This window comes from Lepidochelys kempii, unplaced genomic scaffold, assembly GCF_965140265.1.
Source record: "Lepidochelys kempii isolate rLepKem1 unplaced genomic scaffold, rLepKem1.hap2 scaffold_201, whole genome shotgun sequence".
In the NCBI taxonomy this organism is placed as follows: Eukaryota; Metazoa; Chordata; order Testudines; family Cheloniidae; genus Lepidochelys; species Lepidochelys kempii.
Genome location: NW_027333617.1, coordinates 105,037 through 131,933, shown reverse-complemented (window position 1 = coordinate 131,933; position 26,897 = coordinate 105,037). Strand labels below are relative to the sequence as shown.

The window sequence follows — 26,897 nt, the reverse complement described above, 5'->3', positions numbered from 1 at the left end:
ACGCGCTATCTCAGAGTGGTATGGAAGTTGTGGGGCTGGGGGTCTCAGGGCTGGGGGGGATGGCAGGGTTGGGGGGGACCAGGGGGTGGGGGTCTCAGAGCCAGGGGGTCTCAGAGGTGGGGGTATGGAAGTTGTGGGGCTGGGGTCTCAGGGCTGGGGGGGGATGGCAGGGTTGGGGGGGACCAGGGGGTGGGGGGTCTCAGAGCCAGGGGGGTCTCAGAGGTGGGGGTATGGAAGTTGTGGGGCTGGGGGTCTCAGGGCTGGGGGGGAATGGCAGGGTCGGGGGGACCAGGGGGTGGGGATCTCAGAGCCAGGGGGTGTCAGAGGTCAGGGTGGCAGGTTCTGGGGGGTCTCAGGGCCAGGCGGTCTCAGGGCTGGGGGGTGGCAGCGTCTGTGTGGGCAGGAGGTTGGGAGGGTCCCGTCCCGGGGGTCCATTTACCAGCTCGGTGCCCAGCAGCACCCCCTTGGTGGAGCGCAGGAACTGCCAGTCCAGTGCCAGGTCCCGCAGCCCCCTGGGCTCCCCCGGCTCCCCCATCCCGGAGCCCGCGCTGCCTCTCACTGGGGCTGGGAAGGAGGGAACGGGGTGGGATGAAGACAGGGGTGTGTTCCCAGCCTGGCCTGCCCCCACCTCCCCGGCCTCCACTGGGGGGGGCAGAAATCAGGGAGAGGAGAAGAAAGAAAGAAAGAAAGAAAGAAAGGGGCCAGCAGGTGTGGCAAGGGAAGGGAGGAGTGAAACGCCAGGCGAATGAAAGGGGGAGTGTGGAAGGGTTGAAAAGGAGGAAGAAGCCCCAGAAAGTGAAGGCTGAGCCCCGGGGACCGTCTGTCCCCAGCCATCCTCCAGCTCCCCCCATATCCTCCCCCCGACTGCAGGACGGGTCTGCCCAGCTGCCCTTTGGCACTGGACAAAGGCGGCTTGTCCCATGGGGCTGGGAGCAGCTGGTACGTGGGGAACAAGGGGGCTGATTGTTGGGGGCTCTGAATTGGGTCCATTCTCCAGCTCCGGGATATGCCAGCCCCCCGGCCTTTGCCAGCAGGGGGCGCCGTGGGGAGCAGGGTGGGGACACTGGCTGGGGTGAGAGCTCCGGCTACTCCAGCCTCTACCAGCGGGGGGCGCTGTGTTTGGGGACCTCAATAATCATCCCCCCCCCCCCCGCAATTTCACACCAATTATGATCATTGTAAAACTTTATTGCCCGTAAAAACCAAGGTCTTTAGCTTCTCAACACCGTCAAGAGATTAAACGGGGACCAATGTAACAGCAGGTTTTTTGGGGGAGGGTCGTCTCGGCCCCCCCAAAATGAAGGGGGGGCTGGCAGGAATTCTAGTTCCCTCCACACAAAATTCAGCCGGAGGTAAACCCTAAATTACAGCCAGATTCACCCCCACCTCCGCTCACATTCACCCCAAACCAGCCCCCCAGTTCAGCTCTAAAACGCAGGCTGCCCAGCCTCCCGACTGAGCTCTGGGGTCACCCCCATAGACACCCCAAAATGGGCATTAGATTTGCCCCCCCAACTGCCCCATGGGTGCCCCCAAACTAGACCCAGACAGCCTCCAAAATCAGACTGAAATTCATCCCCAAACACCCGCTCTCTTCTGAGCCCCCTAAAATGAGAGCCAGGGACCCTCCGACACTGTACCCAGGCGCACCCAAAACTCAGCCCTGAGGGTGCCTCTTCCCCATGGCTGCTGGGTCCATTCCCAGGGTCGCCCCCTCCTCCACTGGCCCCCCGGGCCTTCTCTGCCACCTGCCCCCAGGCCCCCTGGGGTTCCCCCACCTCAGTAGGGTCCTCTGTGCCCCCAAGCCCCCTGGATTTTCCCAATGGGTTTCTCCCTTTTCCCCTGGGTCCCTCAGCCCCGTGAGTGACCCCCACCCCATTACGGCCCCATGGGTCTCCGCATCCCTCTGCCCCCAGGGTCCTGCAGCGCGTCCCACACCCCACCGGGGTCCCGCTGCGGCTCAGAACTGCGGCACGACACAGACGCAGGCCACGGCCACGGGGTTACAGCTGGGGCTCCAGGAAGTAGGCGCCGGGCCGGCCAGGACAGGGGCGCCGGTAATAGACCGCGGTGCTGGCGGTTGACCCGCACCGAGTTGCCCCGGCGGTCCCGGTGGTGCGGGGGGGGCCAGCGACACGCAGTGCGGGCAGAGGCACTCGGCCTGGACCAGGCGCCGCGGGAATCGGGTGCTGTCACAGTCCTCCCTGCGGAGAGAGAGAGAGAGACTGGACCGAGGGAGAGAGACTGGGACCGAGGGGGGAGAGACTGGGACCGAGGGAGAGAGACTGGGACCGAGGGGGGGAGAGACTGGGACCGAGGGGGGGAGACTGGGACCGAGGGGGGAGACCGGGACCGAGGGGGAGACTGGGACCGAAGGGGGGAAGAGAGATTAGGACCGAGGGGGGGGGAGAGACTGGGACTGAGGGGGGGAGACTGGGACCGAGGGGGGGGGAGACTGGGACTGAGGGGGGAGACTGGGACCGAGGAGGGGGGAGACTGGGACTGAAGGGGGGAGACTGGGACCGAGGGGGGAGAGACTGGGACCGAGGAGGGGAGACTGGGACCGAGGGGGGAGAGACTGGGACCGAGGGGGGAGAGACTGGGACTGAAGGGGGGGGAGACTGGGACTGAAGGGGGGGAGAGACTGGGACCGAGGGGGGAGACCGGGACGAGGGGGGGGAGAGACTGGGACCGAAGGGGGGAAGAGAGATTAGGACCGAGGGGGGGAGAGACTGGGACTGAAGGGGGGAGACTGGGACCAAGGGGGGGGGAGACTGGGACTGAAGGGGGGAGACTGGGACCGAGGGGGGGAGAGACTGGGACTGAAGGGGGGAGACTGGGACCAAGGGGGGGGGAGACTGGGACTGAAGTGGGGAGACTGGGACAAGGGGGGGGGAGACTGGGACCGAGGGGGGAGAGACTGGGACCGGGGGGGGAGAGACTGGGACCGAGGGGAGAGAGACTGGGACTGAAGGGGGGGGAGACTGGGACTGAAGGGGGGGAGACTGGGACTGAGGGGGGAAGACCGGGGACCGAGGGGAGAGAGACTGGGACCAAGGTTGGGGGGAGACTGGGGACCGAGGGGGGAGACTGGGGACCGAGGGGGGGAGACTGGGACTGAAGGGGGGAGACTGGGGACCGAGGGGGGGAGACTGGGACACGGTCCGGGACCGAGCGAGATGGGGATGCAGAGAGATCCTAGGCCCAAGACTGGAAGCACAGGGGGTGGGGGTCAGAAGCAGGGTCAGTTGATTCATGTCAGGGTGGGGGGCCAGGGTCAGGCTGTGTATTGGGGTACAGAGCAGCAGGGGGCTGTGTATCAGGATGAGGGTTGAGGGTCAGGGCCGTATATTGGGGTACAGAGGGTGGGGGCTGGGTAACAGGTGAGGGGTGGGGCAGGGCCGGATATTGGGGTACAGAAGGGTGGGGGTTGGATATTGGGGTCACTCTTACCGGTATCTCCAGGGTGCGATGGAGCGGGTGTTGGGGGGCCCATGGGACCGCCCCTGGCACTGGGGCTCCTCCCCCTGGTGGGTGGGCTGGGAGATGAAGTGACAGCTCTGGGGCTCCTGGGAGCGCCCCTCGCTCAGCCACACCCCGGCCTTCTCCAGCTCCCCCAGCTCACAGCACTCGGGTGTCGCCCAGACATCGCTGGGCCCTGCCCAGGGACGCCACCCTGAGCACCACCAACAGCACGGCCTGCGGGGGCGAGAGAGAGCGTCGGGACAGAGGGATGGACGGAGGGATGGACGGAGGGATGGACGGAGGGATGGCAGGGGTACATGGGGACGGAGGGATGGTGGGACAGAGGGAGGGATGGAGGGAGGGGCAGAGGGAGGGATGGATGGAGGGGATGGAGGGACAGACAGAGGGATGGAGGGATGGCAGGGGTACATGGGGACGGAGGGATGGAGGACAGAGGGAGGGATGGAGGGACAGAGGGAGGGATGGAGGGATGGCAGGGGTACATGGGGACGGAGGGATGGAGGGACAGAGGGAGGGATGGAGGGACAGAGGGAGGGATGGAGGGATGGCAGGGGTACATGGGGACGGAGGGATGGTGGGACAGAGGGAGGGATGGAGGGAGGGGCAGAGGGAGGGATGGATGGAGGGATGGAGGGACAGACAGAGGGATGGAGGGATGGCAGGGGTACATGGGGACGGAGGGATGGAGGGACAGAGGGAGGGATGGAGGGGACAGAGGGAGGGATGGAGGGATGGCAGGGGTACATGGGGACGGAGGGATGGAGGGACAGAGGGAGGGATGGCAGGGGTACATGGGGATGGAGGGACAGAGGAGGGATGGAGGGATGGCAGGGGTACATGGGGACGGAGGGATGGAGGGGACAGAGGAGGGATGGAGGGACAGAGGGAGGGATGGAGGGATGGCAGGGGTACATGGGGACGGAGGGATGGAGGGACAGAGGCGGGATGGAGGGATGGCAGGGGTACATGGGGGACGGAGGGATGGAGGGACAGAGGGAGGGATGGCAGGGGTACATGGGGATGGAGGGACAGAGGGAGGGATGGAGGGATGGCAGGGGTACATGGGGACGGAGGGATGGAGGGACAGAGGGAGGGATGGCAGGGGTACATGGGGACGGAGGGATGGAGGGACAGAGGCGGGATGGAGGGATGGCAGGGGTACATGGGGACGGAGGGATGGAGGGACAGAGGGAGGGATGGAGGGATGGCAGGGGTACATGGGGACGGAGGGACGGAGGGACAGAGGGAGGGATGGCAGGGGTACATGGGGATGGAGGGATGGAGGGACAGAGGGAGAGGATGGAGGGGACAGAGGGAGGGATGGAGGGATGGCTGGGGTACATGGGGACGGAGGGATGGAGGGACAGAGGGAGGGATGGAGGGATGGCAGGGGTACATGGGGACGGAGGGATGGAGGGACAGAGGGAGGGATGGAGGGATGGCAGGGGTACATGGGGACGGAGGGATGGAGGGGACAGAGGGAGGCATGGAGGGATGGCAGGGGTACATGGGGACGGAGGGACGGAGGGACAGAGGGAGGGATGGCAGGGGTACATGGGGACGGAGGGATGGAGGGACAGAGGGAGGGATGGAGGGACAGAGGGAGGGATGGAGGGATGGCAGGGGTACATGGGGACGGAGGGATGGAGGGACAGAGGGAGGGATGGAGGGATGGCAGGGGTACATGGGGACGGAGGGATGGAGGGACAGAGGGCGGGATGGAGGGATGGCAGGGGTACATGGGGACGGAGGGATGGAGGGACAGAGGGAGGGATGGAGGGATGGCAGGGGTACATGGGGACGGAGGGATGGAGGGACAGAGGGCGGGATGGAGGGATGGCAGGGGTACATGGGGACGGAGGGATGGAGGGACAGAGGGAGGGATGGAGGGATGGCAGGGGTACATGGGGACGGAGGATGGAGGGACAGAGGGAGGGATGGAGGGACAGAGGGAGGGATGGAGGGATGGCAGGGGTACATGGGGACGGAGGGATGGAGGGACAGAGGGCGGGATGGAGGGATGGCAGGAGTACATGGGGGATGGACGGGGGGAGCACAGAGGAATGGAGGGAAGGGGTAAGTGGGGACGGGTGGCTGGCCCCTCCTAATGGGTACCCCGGGAGCCAGCAAGCGAAGGTAACAGACCCAAGTCCGTGCGCGGCATTAGCCAGTGGAAGTCCCTGCTATTTGTCGAGCCGTTGTCACCCGCACACCCCAAGCTTGTCCCTTCCATGGGCCGCAGAGCGTGAGGGTCTCCTGGGCGGGGCCCCAGCCCCCCTGCCCAGGAAGGGCCCTTGGGGGCCATGCTCTGTCCTGGGCCACAGTGCCAGAGGGCCTGGCTGGAGGACAAGGCCTAGGTAGAAACCCAGGGTCCTGGCCCAGAACCACTCCCCGCTCGGACCCCTCAACCCCACTCCCCTGCCAGAGCTGGGGACGGAACCCAGGTGTCCGGGCTCTTACCAGCAGCGTCTCAGCCATGCCCGCTCTCCTCTGCCGCCTGCCACCTGCCCGTGCTGGGAGCCCCTCTTTTATAGCGGGCAAATTTCCATCGTATCAGCAATGCAAATGTTTTTTCCTGGATGTTTACTTCGGATCAGGGTAATTTCCAGCCCTCACAATCCCATGGCACCCCATGCGGGGCTTGGGAATGGGAAGCACAGGTGGGGCGGGGGGGGCCGGGCTTGGCTGGCAAGGGCTGCGGGTCGGGAGTGAGGGGGCACCGGCAGAGCTGGGCGGGGGGCAGGGCTGGGCTGGCAGGGGGCTGCGGGTCGGGAGTGAGGGGCACCGGCAGAGCTGGGCAGGGGGCAGGGCTGGGCTGGCAGGGGGCTGCGGGTCGGGAGTGAGGGGGCACCGGCAGAGCTGGGCGGGGGGCAGGGCTGGGCTGGCAGGGGGCTGCGGGTCAGGAGTGAGGGGCACCGCAGCGCCGTCACTAGGGGTTGCCCAGCCCAGAAAGCCTGGAATGAGCTGCCCTGTCTTCAATCACCAGCTGCTGGAGTCCTGGGCTGGCGTCAGCGTAGTTTGGCCAAGGGACTCAGGGCCAGCTCTGCGGGGGAGGGGGAAGAGCCCGGCCCCGATTCTCTCTGACTGGATTGCAGCAGAAATCAGTCAGGATGTTTAATGCTCGGTGGGGTCACAATAGTGAGACTCAGATGAAGAAACCTCAGCCACAGCTGGGAGAGAACCCAGGAGTCCTGGCAACCAGCCTGCCCGTACAGTGACATACCATATTAAGGGCATTAATTCAGGTCTTTCCCTGATATATTCCACCCCCAGAGACCCCCCAGCCCCCTCCCCAAGTCTCCCAGGCCCCCCCCGGGACCTCTAGACCCCCCCCAGCCCCCTCCCTGGGACCCCCAGGCCACCCCTGGGACTGCTAGCCCCTCCTAAGGGCAGCCCACAGCTGGGGGGGGGTGCTAGCCCCATGGGGGAGGGGGCGGGGTCCGGTCTCTGGGGAACACAGGGATTGTTTGGGAGCAGGTTTCTGTGGGCAGACGGATTTGCATAGGATTCTGGGGAGTCACCCCGCGCGGGCGGCTCTGATCCCAAGCCACAACAAAGCAGTGCCCATAGCAACACAAACAGCCCAGCGCCCAGGGCGGGCTGGCAGGGCCTGCGGGTTGGGAGTGAGGGGGCACCAGCGGGGCGGGGGGGCAGGGCTGGGCTACCAGGGGCTGCAGGACAGGAGTGAGGGGCACCAGCAGAGCTGGGGGGCGGGGGGGGGTCTAGCAGGGGCTGCGGGTCAGGAGTGAGGGGCTCTGGCAGGGTGGTGGGGCAGGCAGAGCTGGGCTAGCAGGGGCTGCGGGTCAGGAGTGAGGGGCTCCGGCAGGGAGGTGGGGCGGGCAGAGCTGGGCTAGCAGGGGCTGCGAGTCAGGGAGAGTGAGGGGCACCAGCAGGGCTATGGGCAGGGGGGCCAGGGCTCCAAGAAGTGGCTGGGAGTGAGGCAGTGTGATGAAGTGGGAAGTTCTTAATGTTTTCTCTGAATGCGGTGTGTGTGCCTCAGTTTCCCCTATGCAGTTCTGAAGTATCTCGGGGGTGGGATAAGGGGGTGTGATTGTTGCAGAGCCCTAGAGGGCCAGTGTGATGCTGGTCCGCACAGAGAATGGCCGACACCCCGTCTCCTGGCCACTGATGGGCCTGGGCCCCCCCCCCCCCGCAAGGTGCCGCTGAAGGGGTTGGAGAACACAGAGATCAGGTGGCCCAGACTAAAGGCCAGAGGAGGGCTGGAGGGGGGTTCAGTTTGGAGCTGGCTGGGGAGACAGAGGGAGGCCCAGAACTGGGGTCTGGGATCCCTACCCCCCAAGGTGGACCTGACTGAGGGGTCCTGTTGTCTGTACCGACAAGCACGCTTTGGTCTGTGTTCCTGTCGGCTAATAAACCCTCTGTGTTACTGGCTGGCTGAGAGTCACAGGGAATCACAGGAAGTGGGGGTGCAGGGCCCTGACTCACCCATACTCCATGACAGGCAGTAAGGTGGCCTCCAGCTGTGAATCCCACCCCACTCAGGCCCAGAGATAAAGGAATGGTTAATGTCCAAACCTGGGTGGGGAGCAGGGTCTAGTGGCTAGAGCAAGGTGGGGAGGGGCTGGGAACCAGGACTGCTGGGTTTCATTCACATGCCCCTGTGTGCCTCAGTTTCCATGGGGCAGGCTGTGGGGGCTCCCTGTATAGGGGTTGCTAATCATGAGGCCTGCCCCCCCCCGGCATAGTTAATAGCACTGGGCTGGGTTCACCCCCCTCCCCTCGGGTGTGGGGCTGAAGCCCCTCGCCCAACCCCTGGGGCTAACTCAGCAGCACTCCCCACAGGTTGCTTTGTGGCTTGGAGGGGAGACACCAGGGTGAATGAGGAGTAAAGATGAGGAGCCAGGACTCCTGGGTTCTCTCCCAGCTCTGGGAAGGGAGTGGGGGCTAGTGGTTAGAGCAGGGGAACTGGGAGCCAGGACTCCTGGGTTCTCTCCCTGGCTCTGGGAAGGGAGTGGGGGCTAGTGGTTAGAGCAGGGGGGGACTGGGAGCCAGGGACTCCTGGGGTTCTCTCCCTGGCTCTGGGAAGGGAGTGGGGGCTAGTGGTTAGAGCAGGGGGACTGGGAGCCAGGACTCCTGGTTTCTCTCCCTGGCTCTGGGAAGGGGCAGTGGGGGCTAGTGGTTAGAGCAGGGGGACTGGGAGCCAGGACTCCTGGGTTCTCTCCCTGGCTCTGGGAAGGGAGTGGGGGCTAGTGGTTAGAGCAGGGGGACTGGGAGCCAGGACTCCTGGGTTCTATCCCCGGCTCTGGGAAGGGAGTGGGGGCTGCTGTTGGGTGACCAGACAGCAAGTGTGAAAAATCGGGACGGCGGTGGGGGGTAATAGGAGCCTGTATAAGAAAAAGCCGCAAATATCGGACTGTCCCTATAAAATCGGGACATCTGGTCACCCTAGCTGGTGGGTCAGAGCAGGCGGGGCTGGGAGCCAGGACGCCTGGGTTCTCTTTCCTGCCAGTCCCCATTAGGGTGACCAGATGTCCCCAATTGTATAGGGACAGTCCCGATTTTGGGGTCTTTTTCTGATATAGGCGCCTATTACCCCCTCGCCCGTCCGGATTTTTCACACTTGCTGTCTGGTCACCCTAGTCCCCATCTTGGCAGGGGGAGTCAGCTCCCGCGAGGGCGCTGGGGGGCGGGCGTTGCCCCTCCTGGTGCCCGGGCAGGCGGTGCCGCTGGGACCGGGAGGAGGGAGGGCTGGGGTTGGGGGGGATGGGTAGTAATTCAATCCCTGGCTCCCTCCCTCCTCCTCCCTCTGCCTCGGCGCCCGGCCAGCCCTGGGGGTGGGGGACTCGGGTTTCCCAGCAGGGAAGAGAGAGAAGGGGAAAGCGACAGAGGAGGAGAGAGACCAGCTGGGCCAGCTTCCAGCGGGGCTGGAGGAGAAGGGGGAGGCAGCAGGAGGAAAGGAGGGGGGGAGGAGGGAAGGAAGGAAGGGGGAGGGAGGAGGGAAGAAGGGAAGCAAGGAGGGGGGGAGGAGGGAAGGAAGGAAGGGGGAGGGAGGGAGGGAAGAAGGGAAGCAAGGAGGGGGGAGGAGGGAGGGAAGAGGAAGGGGGAGGGAGGGAGGGAAGAAGGGAAGCAAGGAGGGGGGGAGGAGGGAAGGAAAGAAGGGGGAGGGAGGGAGGGAAGAAGGGAAGCAAGGAGGGGGGGGAGGAGGGAAGGAAGGAAGGGGGAGGGAGGGAGGGAAGAAGGGAAGCAAGGAGGGGGGGAGGAGGGAAGGAAGGAAGGAGGAGGGAGGGAAGAAGGGAAGCAAGGAGGGGGGAGGAGGGAAGCAAGGAGGGGAGGGAGGAGGGAAGGAAGGAAGGGGGAGGGAGGGAGGGAAGAAGGGAAGCAAGGAGGGGGGAGGAGGGAAGGAAGGAAGGGGGAGGGAGGGAGGGAAGAAGGGAAGCAAGGAGGGGGGGAGGAGGGAAGGAAGGAAGGGGGAGGGAGGGAGGGGAAGAAGGGAAGCAAGGAGGCGGGGAGGAGGGAAGGGGCCGATCCCCCGCCTGGGGCAGCAGCCCGTGGCCGAGCGAGCGAGCGGAGAGCTGCGGGAGAACGAGCGGGACGGGGACGGGCTGCCCGGCCGCGGCGGAAGGAGGATGAACCGGGGGAGGGAAAGTTTCGGGGGAACAAGCGAGTGAGGGAGCCGCGCCCCGGGCTCTGGAGGGGGAAGGAGGCAACGACCGGAAGAGCCGCTGAGCCTCTCGCTGGGGCGTTTGTTTTCCTCTTTGTTTCGTTCTCTTCTTTTATCCTCCCTCCCTGCTTCATTCCCCCTTCCCCTTTTCTTCTCTCCCCTCCTTCCTCCCTGCTTCATTCCCCCTTCCCCTTTTCTTCTCTCCCTCCTTCCTCCCTGCTTCATTCCCCCCTTTCCCTTTTCTTCTCTCCCTCCTTCCTCCCTGCTTCATTCCCCCTTCCCCTTTTCTTCTCTCCCTCCTTCCTCCCTGCTTCATTCCCCCTTCCCCTTTTCTTCTCTCCCTCCTTCCTCCCTGCTTCATTCCCCCTTCCCCTTTTCTTCTTTCCTCCTTCCTCCCTGCTTCATTCCCCCTTCCCCTTTTCTTCTCTCCCTCCTTCCTCCCTGCTTCATTCCCCCTTCCCCTTTTCTTCTCTCCATTCCTTGTTTTTCTCTCCCTCCTTCCCCCCCTTCCCTCCCTCCCCCAGCTCAGAGCCAGCTGCAGCCCCTCCCAGGCAAAGTACAGCCCAGGGGGCCAGCGGGCGCCCAGCCCAGAGCCCGGGTTTGGCTTCAGCTGCTGGGCAAAGCCCCTGATTATGGGGTTGGGGAAGAAGCAAACTCCAAGAGAGCCCGCTGGCTGCTGAGCTCAGAGATTTCTTGGGAACTCAAAGGGAGGAGTTTGGCTTTCTTTCTTTCTTTTCTTTCTTTTCTTTCTTTCTTTCTTTCTTTCTTTCTTTCTTCTCTTTCTTTCTTTCTTCTTTCTTCTACACATTCAGCAAAAGACCTTATCTATCTCATCCTCAAACCCCTTGCACACTATCTATCTATCTATCCCCATCCACCCCCTCTATCTATCTCTCTATCTGTTTCTGCAAAAAAAAAAACAACCCTAGTCTGGAAGGGGGCTATTTTGGGGCACACTATATTTTTTCTGGATTTTGACCTTTGCCAATTGGCGTTTGACGTTGTGCTCTTTTGGTTCCGGTGCGTTTGCCATCTGGCTGGCTCGGCGCCGGCATCATTCGTGGCATGGTGCAAAATCTGGGGTTGGAGGAGATGCCGAAGCAAATGACGGGGTTTGAATTTTGAGGTAGTGGGGGAATTATTTCAATTTTCTTGGAAGTTGCAAAAAAAATTAACTCTGTGTGTGAGAGAGGGATTGTTTTCCCGCACTTTAAAGTTGCCACAGTTTTCCCTGTGGATTAAAAACATTCTGGATTTCTGCATTTGCCTAATTTCTGGAATTTTTGATACATTAATTAGCAGAATTTCTCAGCAATTTCCACCCCAAGATAATGATTTTTTTTGCTAGCTTTGCGTAGAAAGTTTGCAACATTTCTGGATTTGTGAATATGCACCACTTCTTCTGTGGAAGGAGATTCAGGATTTAAGGACGCGATTTTGGTGAGGGTTCTGGAGTTTTTTGAGAGTTAGATTATTTTTTTCTTTCATTGTGGGGAAAAAGACTTGTCTAGATTTGTAGGGAGTCTGTGATTTTTCTGGAGATTTGAACTTGTTAAAAAAAATCTGGATTTGCAAAACCAGTATATTTTGAGGGATATTTCATGGCATTTCTGGTTATCCAAACTTGCAAAAAAGGGCGGAAATTTTGAGCTTTCCAAAAATCGTCTTGATTTGGGAACGTTTGCAAAAGCAGGAGTGTTGATGCTTGCGAGAATTCTGGAGTTTGGAATGGTGCCACATTTCTGGCTCCCTTTGGCTCAGGAAAATGGTCTAAATTTGGGGGAAAGGTCGCAAGATTTCTACACAGTTGCAAGATTATTTTGCAAAAAATTGTCTGGATTTTTCGCTGGCAAGATTACGCAAAGGTTTGCAAGCTTTCCTGGATTGCCCAGGTCTGCAAAACCCCAATCTTGGATACTCTGAGCTTTGGGGAGGACCCCTCTGGAAATGCCTGCCCTTTGCTTTCTGGTTGCAACTCAGTCCTGTTCTTGCAAAATAGGATTTTGTCCTAACTTGTTGAACCTCCTTGCGTGCCTCCCTCCACGCACCATGAAAGCAGCCAGGCCTCTCTGCATGTGTCTGTGCTCGCTGGATGTATTTTGCTGACCAAAGAAGCTGTTTGCAGAGCAGAAAAGACTCCTCGATCCTCTGGAAAATGACTGGGATTTTGCTCTTCCACGTCTGGACTTTTTGAAAAGAGTCGTGTTTGGATCCGAGGGGAAACCCAACGGATTTGCTGAGTTGGCTGGAAACTACTTAGGCTCAAAGTATTGGGCTTGTTTGTTTGGCCCTCCAAAACTCATGGAAGAAAGGACTGAGGGACCTATAAGGAACTGGGACACTTTGAAATGATACTTTGACAAAAGTTTACAAGAAAATTGTGATTCTCTCTCTATCTCTTTCTTTCTCTCTCTCTCCATCCCCATATGCCCCCCCATTCCACAGCAGAAAGAACTAAACAAATCTATAAACTCCAACGTATAATCTAGGCCTTAATTTACAGTTTAGAGGAAAGCTGTGATTGTCTTTCTTTCATTTCACACTCTTTTCTTCATCATTCACACCCTTTCCCAAGTTCACTCCCTTTGCTTTCTCCTATCACCCACCTTCCTTCCTTCCTTCCTTTTCCCATCTGTCTCTTCCAACACAAGACCCCTCCCTGGAAGCACCATGTCTGTAAGTAGATTGAAGCTTGGGGGTTACAGCCTTCCCATTTTCACCCCTGACCTGGAATGGGTTGGCTGGGAATTTGCAGGGGGTGGGGGGTTGTCTCTGCCACACCGACTGTGGGAAATGAGCCCTGTACTGGGGGATACTGGTCTGCCACCAAGCAGCACTGGGGAGTACTGGTCCCTCTGCACACAGGCCCAGCCAGCCCTGGGGGTCCCAAACTCTCTTCCGGCAGGCCTCGAGGTCCCCGGTCTCTCTCCTAGCCAGCCCTGGGGGGTCCCTGGCCCTCTCTCCCGGCTCCCTGGGGGTCCCCGGCCTCTCTCCCAGCCGTCCCTGGAGGTCTCCGGCTTCTCTCCCGGCTGTCCCTGGGGGTCCCCCGGTCTCTCTCCCAGCGGTCCCTGAGGGTTCACTGCTCCCTCTGCCCCCAGGCCCAGCTGGCCCGAGCGCTGTTCGACCAATGTGGCTGAGTGCCCAGAGGAGCTCTCCTTCCGCCGGGGGGACCTGATGCTGGTGCTGCAGCCCAAGGTGCCTGGCCTGGCCGGCTGGCACCTCTGCTCGCTGCATGGGCAGCAGGGCATCGTCCCGGCCAACCGCGTCCGCATCCTGCCCGAGCCGGGGCCCCCCGACCTCTCCCCCGGCGCCCCACAAGGAGAGCGCACCATCCACCCTCTACAACCCACCCCGGGGCCAGAGGGAGGAGCAGGGCAGGGCAGAAGGAAGGAACAGCAGGAGGTGAGAACCCAGGGGTCCGGGATCTCCCACCACCGCCTCCCTTCCCCCATCCAGCCAAGGAACCCAGGCTTTAGAGGTCCTCCAACACAATCACCCCTGGGGATCCCCCGTACCACTCCCCATCCCCATCACCCACAGCTCAGCCTGAGAACCCAGGTGTCTGGACCCTGACCCCTCTCTGGCCCCCCCAGGTGTACGTGGTGCCCCCCACCCGCCTGGCCGTGCCCGACCACCTGTGATGATATCTACAAGGTGCCCCGTGCCACCCGGAGAGACAGGGACCCCAGTGAGGTGAGAATGGGGGCTGGTGGGGGGAGGGGAAGGGGGCGGGGAGATGGGGGGGGACCAGTGTCTGAGCCTTGATTCACTTTCTTTTCCCCCCCCGAACCCCCAGGTCTTACGACGTCCCCTGCTCCTCCCGCGGGACGCTGCCCTGTCTGATACTTATGACACCCCCACGCCCTTCCCCAAGCAGGCAGCGCCGGACACCGACCCCTACAACGTGCCCCCCGCCAGCCGTGCCCCCCCTGGGCCAGGAGGAGGGAGGAGGAGGAGGAGGGATGGGAGGAAGAGCCGGGCCCCCATCTACGCCACCCCATCCAACCTGCGCCGGGCGTCCGCCCTGCTCAACCTCTATGAGTCACCTGAGGAGCTGCTGGGGGGGGAGTACGACCTGCCAGGGCCTCCCCCGCCAGAGGCGGCCCTGGGGGGCTGAGCCTGGGTGAGACGGGGGGCGTGGGCGGGCGCCCCCGGCTGCCCTCAGCCGAGAGCCTCTCGCGCCGCCCCCTGCCCGGCTCTGCCCTCGCCTGGTGCCCCCCGGAAGGGCAGCATCCAGGACCGTCCCCTGCCTCCGCCCCCGCCCCGGCTTGGGGGACTGGCTGGGGGGCTGGATGAGGGGGCGGGGGATGGGCACAGCGACTACGAGGGGATCCGGCTGGCAGAGGAATACGACTACGTCCACCTCAAGGTGAGCCGGGGGTGCCCCCGCCCCCCAAGCCCGGCTACCTGAGCCCTGACCTCTGAGCCCTAACGCCAACCCGAGCCCGGCTACCTGAGCCCTGACCTCTGAGCCCTAATGCCAACCCGAGCCCGACTACCCGAGCCCCTGACGCCAACCCGAGCCCGGCTACCTGAGCCCTGACCTCTGACCCCTAACACTAACCCAAGCCTGGCTACCCACTCCCTGACCTCTGACCCCTAACACCAACCCGATCCCAGCTATCCGATCCCTGACCTCTGACCCTGGTCCTGATTCCAACCCAATCCTGGCTACCTGATCACTGGCCCCAATGCCAGCCTGCGCCTAGCTACCCAATCCCTGACCTGTGACCTCTGCTTCATCCCAGCTTTCTGTCCAATAACCTCTTACCCTAATGCCACCCTGACCTCTGACCCCAGCCCCCAACCTCTGACTCCAGGTCACTGACCTCTGACCTTGACCCCAAAGCCAACAAAGCTCCAGGGTCCCTCACCTCTGACCTCAACCTCAGAGCCTGCCCCAAACGCCAATCGGACACTGCATTCCCTGACCCCTCATGTCAACCCTGTCCCACAATCACTGACCTCTGACCCCAGCATCGACCCTGACCCCAAATCTGACCTCTACCTCCTCCAGGGGACAGACAGGCTACAGCCCCCGGCTACAGACCGTGACCCCCCCAGAGGAGGTGAGCGGCCCCAGACTCCAACCAGAGACCCCCATTTTTGCTGGAGGAGGAGGTAGGAGTGGTCCCTTCCCGGATGCTTGGGTCCCTTTCCCTGGTGGTGGATGGGGATCAAGCTGTCCCGGGTGCCTGGGTCCCATTTTCAGAAGGGTGGAGTCCTTCCTGGATGGTGGGTGGGGTGAATGGGGGGCGTCAAGATTCCCTGGATTCCTTGGTCTCATCTCCTGGAACAGGGGGTCCCTCCCGGACTCCTGGGTCCTTCCCGCCCCCTTCTCCCCAGCCTGGGGCAGGAATGACCCCTTCTAGCACTGACACCCTCCCTCCCCTGCCCCCCAGGTGCCCCCCAGCCCTGAGGACGCCCAGCTGTTGCAGTTCTACGCGGGGCCAGTGCCGGACACACTGTGCCACCCTCCTGGCGGCCACGGAGGCCCTGCTGGCCAGCGCCAGGGCCAACCAGCCGCCGGGCGTCTTCGTGCCCCACGGGCGCTTTGTGCTCGTCACGGCGCACAAGCTGGTCTTCGTGGGCGACACGCTGGCGCGTCAGGCGGCCTCAGCCCCCCTGCGGGCCCGGGTGGGGGCAGCTGCCGGCGCCCTGTGCCAGGCCCTCAAGGGGGCCGTGCTGTCAGTCAAGGGGGCGGCACTGAGCTACCCCTCACCCCCCGCTGCCCGCCTGCTCCGGGAGCGCCTGGCTGAGCTCTCCCGGCGGGCCCAGGGCTTCACCAGCCTGCTCAGCACCCTGGCGCCCTCCTGACCCCCGGGACCTCTGACCCCAACGATCCTTGGGTGACCTCTGACCCCCTCCCCAGGGTCCTCTGTGCCAATGAAACCCATGACCTCTGACCCCCTGCCCATTAGCCCTGTATGACCTCTGACCCCCCTCCCCAGGATCCTCTGTGCCTCTACCTGACCTCTGACATAGTCCCAAAGCCTCCTAGCAAATTATCCCCATGTGACCTCTGACCCCAAAAGCCCTACCCAAACCAATTGTGACCTCTGACCCTAGCCCAAGGCCCTCCCAGATCCAATGGCCTACTGCAACCTCTGACCCCTGGCTTGTTTCCCCTAAGCCATGACACTGTGACCCTTGCCCTTTGACCTTTAGCCTTCCACAACTGACCTTCCCCTTTGCCCTCCGCCCCTCTTTGACCTGGGTGCCCCGTTACCTTCACTCTTGATTCCACCCAAGGGCACCCCCTCCTGGCCTGGCCCCCCAACCAAAAAGCCCCTTGAGCCTTGCCCTGTGACCTCTGCCCCAGTCTAACTCTCACCCTGCAAAGCCCTGACCCACTTCATAGAGGGGAATCTTCCTATCATTGATGGTTCAGGTCTGGACTCATGGAGGGGGATGGACCTCACCCCCACAGCCCCAGGGACCCCAGAGTTGCTTGGGGGGGTCAGAGCAATGCCAAAGACATTGGGCAGCACAAGTTGGGCACAGTTGGGCAGCACAAGAGGAACACCCCCCAACCCGGAGACGGGACAGCAGCGAGGGGGGTCAGCCAACACCAGCAGGGAGCAGAGGATCATGGGAGAATGGCCAATGCCAAGCAGAGGATTACAGGAGACTGGCCAAGGCGACAGGAAGCAGAGGAGTCTGGGTAAAGCTCAGCAAAGGGGATGGTCCCCGTCCGCTGACGACTCCCCAGGCCCTGTACCCCCACTTCACAGCCCTGCCGGTGCCCCTCACTCCCAACCCGCAGCCCCTCTCCAGGGAGCCCATGGAGTGACCTGTTCTCTCAGGAAAGATTTTTTCTATGTTTGTAAATAATAAATCAATGAAAAAAGCCAATTGTCTCTGTTCCTTGGGTGGGGGGAAGGCTGTGCACGCATGCCTCCCCTCCCCCCCAGCAGTCAGCCTGCCCCTCCGGGGCCAGATCAAAACCAGCAACCCCCTCCCCCCATATTCTATTCCCTAAGAAAGGTAGGGAGGGGACGGAGGGGCTGTTGGGGGGATTAGTTGGGAAGGGGCTATGCTGGGCGGGGCGGGAACAGAGTCTGTAAACAGGAGGGGAGTTAGAGGCCAGGCTGTGGGCTCCAGTGGTTAGAGCAGGGGGGCGTCTGGGAGCCACGGGGGAGGGGAGTGAGGTCTAGTGGTTAGAGCAGGAGAGGCTGGGAACCAGGACACTTGGGTTCTTTCCCACTTCTGGGACGGGAGTGGGGGCTCGTGGTTGGGAGGCGGAGGGGACCCAGGACTCCTGGGTTCTCAGCCTGCTCAGGGAGGCACCACCACCCCAGGACTCACAAACAAGCGCACACTGCTAGGCCCATCCAGGGGTGTGGGCGGGCCAGGCCCAGGAACACGCCTCGCCAGGTGACCATGTGAACTCCACGCCAGTGCCACACCTGGACTTATGGCAGGCCTGTGCCAGGCAACAACACGCCAGCAGGCCCGTGACATGTGAGGAACATGCCAACGACATTGCCAAGTGCCCAGCACACACACCAGCAACACATCAACTCCATGCTTGGCACATGCCCCACCCCATGCCCAGACATGCAAGCACACACGGGCACCATGCCAGCACCACACATGGGGCCAGGCTGACAGGCCAGCTGGCAAGGGGCACCCTCCAGTGGTGGGCAGTGGGATAACAGCCTCCTACTGAGGATGGCAGGGACCTGGGTTCAAATCCCAGACACCCACTCCCACCACCTCTGCACTGCCCCCCCTCACCAGCCTGGCTCCCACCTCATCTCCCCTGACATCAGAGGAAGGGGGCCAAAACATCTGGGCTCCCTGGGAGGGTGATGAGGTCTAATGGTAGAAGGGGGCAGCAGGCCCCTTGTCCCTGCTGTCTGCCCCCACCTCAACAGCTGAGACACCCCAGGGGGATGCCCCCATCCCTCTACAACTCCCTAACCTTTGCTGGGGCCTGCTATGGCCTCAGGGCGCCTCCCCCAACCTTGCTAGACCCCATCATTCTCTGGGGTACCCCCTAACCTCCTTTGACCCCAAATGCTCCCAGGGATTCCCCATCTTTATCAGGACACCCCCCCCAGTCTCCCCAGAACCTCCAGAGGCCCCCAACCATGCTGGGACCCTCCCTCTTCTATGGCACCTTTCACAGGCCGCTACCACTCCCATCAGCAGAGACCCCAGAGAACCCCACCCCCAACAAACCCCCAACTGAGAGACCACCCCCTCGCCACTGTCAAGGGCCCTTTCCACAGCACCTGCCCCCCATGACCCTGGTCATATGACACCCGCTCCCCAAACACCCCCTCCAACCCAAGTCACGTGATCAAGAGAAGACACTCAACAGACTGGACTCAAGAGCCTAGATTTAGGACCCTCCAAACCCCACTCCCACCAAGGGACAGCAGAGCAAGCCAGCAGCTCAGGTCCCCTCCCCCGCAGGGGGGGCTGGTTATCCAGGGACCCCTTGCCCCGGGCTAAGATGCACCCCTTAACAACCCAGGAGTCCTGGTTCCCCACCCCCACCACAAGAGAACCCAGATGTCCTGTCCCCTCACAAATCACCCTTAACCCCCTTTTCTTTCTTCCAAAAACATCTTTTATTTTTTTTCCACCCTCAAAACATTTTTTTTTAAGTTTTTTTCTCCCCCCTGCCCTTGCCCCCCCCGCCCCCCAGCCTGGAAATTAAAATAAAGGGGGGAGGGGAAAGGCCCCCCCAATCCCTGCTCCGCCCCCCTCCCCCGAAATAGTTAATCTGGTCGCAAGAGCTCCGTGCGGCTCGACAATTCCTTCAGGCTAAAGCCACCTGCAAAGATAAAGACACTGAAATACGGCAGGTAACAGCCCCAGCCCGGACGGAGGGAAGGGGACAGGGGCAGCGAAGGAGAGGAGAGAGCCGGGCAGGGGGCAGCGCCAGGGCCAGGGCCCACCCGCCGGGGGGCGGGACGGGGACGAGACGGGGGAAGGGAGGAGTGAAGCGCCGCCTGCCCAAGGCGGAGAAGTGAGGGGCCGGGCGCAGAAAGCGGGAAGGAAGCGGGCCGCCCTCGGAGGGATGGCGGGAAAAGGGGGAGCGAAGAAGGACAGAGAGGAGGAGTGCCCTGTGCTCAGCGAGCCAGCCCCCGCCCCCCGCCGCGCCCCACGGGGCTGCTGCAACACTGTCACATTCTTCTCTTTTTTTTTTTTTTTTTCTCTTTTTCTTTCCCAAAAAACACTTTTTTAGTAAGGGGAATACCATGAGGTTGCTCTCGCCCGGCCCCTGCAGAGGAGAGAAGAAGGGAACGAGTTAATAAACCAGGGGGAAGAGAGAGGAGAAGAGAAATACAACCGAAGAACCCAGCAGTCCTGGCTCCCAGCTCCTCCTGCTCTAACCATTACACTCCCCCCCAACACACACACACACACCCTCCACTCCACCCAGGAGTCCTGGCTGCTAGCCCCCACTACTCTAATCACTAGCCCCCCACACTCCCAAGCTGGGCAGAAAATCCAGGAGTCCTGGCTCCCAGCCCTCCCCCTTGCCCCTGCTCTAACCACTAGCCCTCACTCCCCACCCAGAGCTGGGGATAGAACCCAAGAGTCCTGGTTCCCCAGCCCCTGCTGCTCTGACCACTAGACCCCACAGCCCTCCCAGAACCAGGAGAGAACCCAGGCATCCTGCCCGCAGCAGCCTGGCCCCCCAGACCTGTATGAGCGTCCGCGGGCTCGGCTGCTGAATCCACTGTAGAACCGGGCCCGGGAGCTGGTGTAGCCAGAACCGCGCCCTCGGTACCGGGCCCGGGGAAAGCCCCGGTCTGTGGTGCTGATGCCGGGCCGGTTGGTCCGCTTGGGGATCACCTGTGGGGGAAGAGGGGGGGTCAGAGAGGCCCAAGCAGGGGGAGGGAAGCGGGGTGCAGCAAGGCTCAATGAGGAACTTGGGGGCAGGGGAGAGAAATGGGGTTCAGACCCAGGCTATAGAAGGGAAGGTGGGGCTGGGGTTCAGGGACAGAACCTTGGGGTTCAGGGTGATGGGTGAAGCTCCTGTAAGCCAGGAGAGAGCCTAGAGATCAGGGCAGGATAGGGGCCCAATCTCGGGATTCGGGGGTCTGGGTTTTAGGGTGTGGGGCTCACCTTGATCTGTCGCCCCCTGAACAGGGATTCATCTAGCGCCATGGAGGTGCGCACAGACTCCTTGTCGGAGAACTCGATGTAGGCAAACCTGGGGGGGATCCCACATTAGACACCTCAAAAACATAGCCCCCATAAAAACCAGCCCACAGGGCCGCAGCTTCTCCTCCAGCCTCTCCCTTATGATCCACACTCCTCCTCCTGCCGCTCCACGAGCCCCCCAGAATCTCACTCACCCTTTGGGGTGCCCACTGTATTTATCACACAGGATGGTGACGCGGTTGACAGACCCGCAGCCATGGAAATGAGCCTCCAACTCTTCAGCCGTCGCCCCATAATCCACCTGAAAAAGAGCAGGGGCAATGGGCTGAGAAACAGTGTCCCTTGAATCCCCCCAGCCCCTCCATGGCTCCCCCACTTACATTACCCACGTATATGGATCGAGCGTCTGCCTCCATCTTTTCCTCTAGGGACATTATGACTGGTCCAGCTGTGAAGAGAGAACAGGGGGCTTAGTAAGGGGGGGCTGTACCCCAAATCTCTTCCAGGGCACACCCCCTTTCCCAGAACAGAGAGGGGAAGACCCCCCTTTCTGCATTGGATTTATACCAGCATCTGGCATAACTAGTATGGACAGATGTATAAACAAAGATGTTTATACAGGCCCTACACAAACAACCCAAGGGGTAGCGTTTATGTAGGACCTAAACGGTTCAGAACAGCATGAGTGAGGTCGGTGTTTACATAGGTCCTATGCAAACCAGATGGGAACATTTATGTAGGTACTACACAAACAAAATTCAGAGGGGCATAATTTGCATGTGTCTCTAGGCTTTACAATCGCCAAGGGGGTCTGAGTTTGAATGTGGGGGGCAGGGAGGTTACAGTTTACATAGGTCCTACACGAATACAATTCAGAACAGTGAGACTCCCCTAGAGTCTGGAAATCACCACCATCCACATGGTCCAAGGGCGATATTGCACGGATGGTTCAGGGCAGTGCAGTTCACAGATGCCCCCTAACTTCGCCACGTACAGGGGGCCTGAGGTTCATGGGGGGCCAGACAGGGGGTGCGAGGAGGTCTCACCGTTGCCAGGCGGGGGGCTCATGTTCATCTGCTTCTCCACCTCGTTCTGCAACTCCTTCAGCTTCTCCGCCTCCTCCTCCATCTCCCGCACACGGGCTTTGATGGCCTCCAGCTCCTGGGGCGCAGGGGGGGAAGATTGGGGGCCTGAGTCACCGCCCTCACTCCCCCGTTGACATCTGCCACCCCCATGTCACCCTCCCCCACCAACTCCCCCCATAGCTCTGCCCTGGCCCCCAACAAATCTCCATCCTACCCAGGACCCCCAGCAAAGAGCCCAGCGCCCCAAATCAGCACCCCCCTCCCTACAGCCCCCTCTCCTGTTTAGTCCCCTGAAAACTAGCCCCACCCAAGACCAGATCTGCCCCCTCATGGGCAGCCCCCCCCTCGGGCCCCTCCCCCCCACGGGCCCCAGATCCCTCCCCCCCTCCTCGTGCCCCTCCCCCCACGGGCCCCAGATCCCTCCCCCCCTCCTCGTGCCCCAGATCCCGTCCCCCCTCCTCGTGCCCCCCTCCTCGTGCCCCAGATCCCGTCCCCCCTCCTCGTGCCCCTAACCCCCGTTCCCCCGCCCCGCTCACCGGGTCCTCGATGGCGGGGTCTCCGGGGTCCCCCTCTCCCAGCCCGGCCTCCTCCTCCAGCTCCTCGGGGGGGCGGTGGGCACCGGGGCCCCCCCCAGGCCCGACCCGGGGGGCGGAGGCGGAGGGGGGGGGCGGATGCGGGGGCCCCCCCCGTGCGCCGCCCCCGGCCCGGCCCCCCCCGTCCAGCAGCAGCTCCCCCTCCTCCTCCTCTTCCTCCTCCGCACCCCCCGCCCGCCGCGCGCGGGGCCCCGCCCCCAGTTCCGGCCCCCCGCCCAGCCCGTTCCCGTACTGCGCGGGGGGGCCCCCGCCCGCCTCCGGCCCCTCCCCCGCCCCGCGCGCGCCCCCGCTGCCCCGCGCCGACGAGGCCATGGCGGCTGCGACTCTGCCCCGCGCTGGGCCGGCCGCTGCGCCGCGCGCCGCTCCTCATTGGCTGCCCGAGATGGGCCCGCCCCCTCACCCCCACGCCATTGGCTGGCTCGGCGGAAGGGCCTGGAGGGCGCGTCTGATTGGCCGACGGCCCACCATCGCTCTATTCCATTGGCGAAGGCGCCCGCTCGTCTACGGAGCTCTCCCGTGTGATTGGCCGTCCGCCGGAAGGGCCGTGCCCAAACCTCTGATTGGCCCAGTGTCCGCTATCGCTCGAATCCTATTGGGGAAGAGTCCCGCCAGTCAAGAGATCGCTGCCTTCCGATTGGCTGCCGGGGGCCAGTGGCGGGGCGTACGCTCTTGACCGGCTGAGCATCATGATTCGTCACGTCCCTCCCCGTGGCTGCGGCCCTGAGGGGATAAACCGGCCCAGCCTCATTGGCGGGGGGCTCCGCCGCCCTGAGCAAGCCCCGCCCACGTCGGACCTTTTGACCCCAACTTGAGCCCCTGGGCCCCCGCCCCCCAGGTCGCTGAACCAACATGGCCGCCCCGGGCCTGAATCAGTCCCCGCCCCACGCACCCCCCACCGGGCTGGGGCTGCCGGGGCCGCGGGGCTTCTTCAGGCTCCGTGATGGCCCCTGCTCCCGCCCCGCCCCCGAGCCCCTCGCTCCCGCCCCGCAGCCCCCTCCTGGCCCCGCCCCGCCCCCACCCCCCGAGCCCCCTCCTGGCCCCACCCCCACCCCGGTGCCCCTCACTCCCGTCCCGCAGCGCCCCCCCGGCCCCGCCCCCACCCCCCGAGCCCCCTCCTGGCCCCGCCCCGCCCCCACCCACCCCCCGGTGACCCTCACTCCCCACCCGCAGCGCCCCCGGCCCCGCCCCGCCCCCACCGCCCGAGCCCCCTCCTGGCCCCGCCCCGCCCCCACCCATCCCCCGGTGCCCCTCACTCCCGACCCGCAGCGCCCCCCGCCCCGCCCCCAACCCCCGAGCCCCCTCCTGGCCCCGACCCCACCCACCCCCTGGTGCCCCTCACTCCCGACCCGCAGCCCCCTCCTGGCCCCGCCCCCCCACCCCCCGGTGCCCCTCACTCCCGACCCGCAGCCCCCTCCTGGCCCCGCCCCCATCCACCCCCTGGTGCCCCTCACTCCCGACCCGCAGCCCCCTCCTGGCCCCGCCCCCACCCCCCGAGCCCCCTCCTGGCCCCGCCCCCACCCACCTCCCGGTGCCCCTCACTCCCGACCCGCAGCCCCCTCCTGGCCCCGCCCCCACCCACCCCCTGGTGCCCCTCACTCCCGACCCGCAGCCCCCTCCTGGCCCCGCCCCCACCCCCCGAGCCCCCTCCTGGCCCCGCCCCCACCCACCCCCCGGTGCCCCTCACTCCCGACCCGCAGCCCCCCCCCCCCCCCCGAGCCCCTCACTCCCGACCCGCAGCCCCCTCCTGGCCCAGCCCTGCCCCCCGCCAGCTCTGCCTCCCCTCAGTCCCCCCCACACCCATTCCCTGGCTGGCTTCCCAGCATCCATTAGCTGCATCTTGTCTCATGAATTATTGATCCCAGATTGGAACATTTTAGACCCTTCACCTCTCAGGTACATGGTGTCCCCAGCTGGGCCTAGACTCCCGGACGCCTGGGTTCCTGCCAGGTTAACTCCGTATGGTCTGGAAGGAGCAACTACCCCACCCCCACCTCCTGGCCAGGGGCGGGGGGGAAGGGGGAGCCCTGAACATTGGAAGGAGGGGAGAGTGCTTGGAGGGGATGTGCCGTTTCTGAGCATTACAGTAATTGCCAAGTCAGATTTTGTGTGCACCTGGACCAGGAGGGATGGAGGGATATTGAAAGAAGGAGAGAGTGGGAGGGAGGAGGGGCGTCTGCGGGAGGAAAGAAGGTGAAAGAGACAGAGAGAGAGCCAGGGTGAAGCCCCCTCGGAGCGACAGAACGAGACAGCTCCTAGCCAGAGCAATAGAAAGATGGATCGCAAGGAGACAGAATGAACCAGCGGAGACATCAAAGGAGGCAGTGACCAAGCCAGACAGAGCCCGGCCGGAGCGAGAGAACGAGAGAGTCTGGAGGAAAGGAAAGTGGCAGGCAGAGTTACGGCAGGATAGGAGGAGAGAGGAGACAGCGCAGAAGCGACAGAACGAATCAGAGCCTGGACAGAGAGAGACACTCAGACTCTCAGGAAGGGAAGAACCTGGAAGACGAGTGACGGAGAGAGAGAACAAACCAGCGCCTGGCTGCCAGTGATAAATTGGGACTCTCCAGAAAAAAGGAACAAGAAAGCAACAACAGAGAGATAGAAGGAGGCAGAGTCCAGACGGAGACGTAGTCTCGGAAACTCTGGAAGGGAGGAACGTGGAAGGCAGCGAGGAAGGAGTAGAATAAGCCAGCGCCCTGCCAGAGCAATAGAACAAGACACGCCGAGAAGGAGAATTTCGGGAAGGGAAGAATGTGAAGATAGCGACAGAGCAACAGAACAAGTCGGGTCCAGACAGAGAAACAGACTTGGACTCTCTAGAAGAGAACAATGTGGAAGGCAGCGATGAAGTGGTAGACTGAGCTGGTGCCGTAATGGAGCGATAGAATGAGACGCAGCCCAGATGGAGTGATAGAAAAAGGGAGCACTTTGTTGAAGCAGTAGAATGGACAGAGAGCTAGGAGGACTCAAAACCCAGATAAAGCGATAGAGCGAGCCAGGGCCCAGAAAGAGCGATAGGAGGAGGCCTGGACGGGTGACAGAAGGACACAGGGCCTGGACGGAGGGACAGAATGAGGCCTGGACGGAGCGACAGACAGGTACAGCTCCTGGATGGAGCAACAGAATGAGCTGGTTCCCAGACAGAGCGATAGAACAAGCCAGCACCTTGACAGACCAATAGACCAACACAGGGGCTGGACAGAGCGATAGAACGAGCCGGCGCCCGGGGGCAGCGATAGAACGAGCCGGCGCCCGGGGGCAGCGATAGAACGAGCCAGCGCCCGGGGGGAGCAATAGAAGAACCCAGCGCCCGGGGGGAGCGATAGAAGGAGCCGGCGCCCGGGGGGAGCGATAGAAGGAGCCGGCGCCCGGGGGGAGCGATAGAAGGAGCCGGCGCCCGGGGGAGCGATAGAAGGAGCCGCGCCCGGGGGGAGCGATAGAAGGAGCCGGCGCCCGGGGGGAGCGATAGAAGGAGCCGGCGCCCGGGGGGAGCGATAGAAGAACCCAGCGCCCGTGGGGAGCGATAGAAGGAGCCGGCGCCCAGGGGCAGCGATAGAAGGAGCCGGCGCCCGGGGGCAGCGATAGAAGGAGCCGGCGCCCAGGGGGCGCAATAGAAGAACACAGCATCCGGGGGCAGCGGTAGAAGGAGCCGGCGCCCGGGGCAGCGGTAGAAGGAGCCGGCGCCCGGGGGCAGCGGTAGAAGGAGCCGGCGCCCGGGGGCAGCGGTAGAAGGAGCCGGCGCCCGGGGGCAGCAGTAGAAGGAGCCGGCGCCCGGGGCAGCGAGCTGGCCTCCACCCCAGGCCCCATGGCACGCGCTCCCCCCGCCCCCCAGCGACATCCCGCGCAACCTGAGCTACATCGCGGGGCTGTACGAGCGGGCGTACTACCGCACAGTCCGGCCCAGCCTGGGCGACGACTCCGACTCCGAGGCCGAGGGGCGGGCCCGGGGGGCCCGCCGCGCGGACGCAGAGCCGCATGGGAGGCGGGGGGGGGCGCCGGCGCCGCAGGGCCCGCTCCGCCCCGGCTGGGGGCCCCGGTGGGGGATCCCGCAGCTGCAGCCCCGGCTCCCGCAAGCGGGTGCGCTTCGCCGATGCCCTGGGTCTGGAGCTGGCCAGCGTGAGGCACTACTGGCCGGCCGAGCTGCCCCAGGTCCCTGAGCACGTCCACACCCAGCTCCGGCACGATGCCCTGCGCCACTTTGCCCCCCTGCGCCCCTTCCAGGTAATGGGGTGCGCGATTGGAGGTAGGGGAGAGCTAAGGGCTGGGGAGGGCAGGGGCAGGCAGGGTGGGGGCAGGGAAGGGGATGAGAGCTGGGGGGCATGTGCCTAGCTCCTGTCCCCCCAGCAGGGGGCACCGGGGTCCAGGGTGGGGAACAGCGTGACATTAATTTTCTTTCTTTCTCTCCATCCCCACCCCCACCGCCCGTTTTCTCCAGGACCCCCAGGACCCCCTGGAGGGGCGCCTGCCGCTGGCACCATGTTTCTGGGACCCGCTGGGGCTGCCGGACTTCGGGGCGCGGCTGGGGGGCGCAGGGCGTGTGTCTGGAGGGGGTGCGGGCCGGGGCGATGGGGGTGGCGGGGACCCTGCGGGTTCTCAACCTGGCCTACGAGAAGCGGGTCAGCGTCCGCTACAGCTGGGACGGCTGGGCCAGCTATAGGGAGGCCCCCGCTGCCTACGCCGGCCCCTCCGCTGGCCCCCCCTCCGACCGCTTTGCCTTCCGCCTGCCCCTGCCCCCTGGGGGCACCCTGGAGTTCGCCCTGCGCTGCCACGTGGGGGGCCAGGAGCTGTGGGACAACAATGCGGGACAGAACTACATCCTGCGGGGCGGGGGGCGGGCCGAGGGGCCCCCCAGTCCCCTGCAGGACGGAGACGGGGGCTGGATCCACTTCCTGTAGGGAGCCCCACATCCTCTGCGGGGACTGAAACGCGGGACCCCAAAGCCATGGGATGGGGGGGCAGAAATAGGGGGTGAGATACAGGGAG

The 26,897-nt window shown here is 63.5% G+C and overlaps 4 protein-coding genes across 4 annotated transcripts; 2 read left to right on the top strand and 2 right to left on the bottom strand.

The window, feature by feature from the left end:
* The first annotated feature begins 12,778 nt into the window (after positions 1-12,778).
* On the top strand, positions 12,779-16,959 carry EFS (embryonal Fyn-associated substrate). The gene is given in 18 exon segments (XM_073326952.1): positions 12,779-12,784; positions 13,207-13,233; positions 13,235-13,411; positions 13,413-13,484; positions 13,487-13,510; positions 13,702-13,713; positions 13,715-13,801; positions 13,905-14,015; positions 14,017-14,052; positions 14,054-14,086; positions 14,088-14,211; positions 14,214-14,299; positions 14,301-14,477; positions 15,126-15,164; positions 15,166-15,212; positions 15,214-15,229; positions 15,511-15,555; positions 15,557-16,959. Coding segments are annotated over 18 exon segments (1,488 nt in total). The 3' UTR covers positions 15,926-16,959.
* Positions 16,960-19,253: 2,294 nt separating this feature from the next.
* On the bottom strand, positions 19,254-22,005 carry PABPN1 (poly(A) binding protein nuclear 1). Its single transcript, XM_073326985.1, has 7 exons — positions 21,858-22,005; positions 21,283-21,397; positions 20,617-20,684; positions 20,431-20,537; positions 20,198-20,285; positions 19,773-19,924; positions 19,254-19,346 (listed from the first exon to the last, which is right to left on the bottom strand). Exons 2-7 carry the CDS (start codon positions 21,362-21,364, stop codon positions 19,307-19,309), a joined length of 537 nt encoding a protein of 178 aa, XP_073183086.1. The 5' UTR covers positions 21,365-21,397; positions 21,858-22,005; the 3' UTR covers positions 19,254-19,306.
* Positions 22,006-22,240: 235 nt separating this feature from the next.
* On the bottom strand, positions 22,241-25,541 carry LOC140904550 (uncharacterized). Its single transcript, XM_073326950.1, has 2 exons — positions 23,801-25,541; positions 22,241-22,634 (listed from the first exon to the last, which is right to left on the bottom strand). The coding sequence occupies exon 1, from the start codon at positions 25,539-25,541 to the stop codon at positions 24,387-24,389; it is 1,155 nt and encodes a 384-aa protein (XP_073183051.1). The 3' UTR covers positions 22,241-22,634; positions 23,801-24,386.
* A 131-nt stretch (positions 25,542-25,672) lies between these two features.
* PPP1R3E (protein phosphatase 1 regulatory subunit 3E) lies at positions 25,673-26,892 on the top strand (the record flags this gene model as incomplete). Its single annotated transcript, XM_073326949.1, is given in 4 exon segments — positions 25,673-25,869; positions 25,871-26,135; positions 26,350-26,436; positions 26,438-26,892. Coding segments are annotated over 4 exon segments (921 nt in total), but the record flags the coding sequence as incomplete, so codon positions are not given.
* Positions 26,893-26,897: the final 5 nt, after the last annotated feature.

Excerpts from the sequence above, each read along its gene's own strand:
- PABPN1 (XM_073326985.1), bottom strand. The coding sequence starts at position 21,364 with ATGGAGGAGGAGGCGGAGAAGCTGAAGGAGTTGCAGAACGAGGTGGAG. Across the intron at positions 20,685-21,282 it reads GAGCCCCCCGCCTGGCAACG|CTGGACCAGTCATAATGTCC; the intron begins GTGAGACCTCCT and ends CTCTCTTCACAG. Across the intron at positions 20,538-20,616 it reads GATCCATATACGTGGGTAAT|GTGGATTATGGGGCGACGGC; the intron begins GTAAGTGGGGGA and ends GCTCTTTTTCAG.
- LOC140904550 (XM_073326950.1), bottom strand. The coding sequence starts at position 25,541 with ATGCTGTGTTCTTCTATTGCGCCCCCTGGGCGCCGGCTCCTTCTATCG.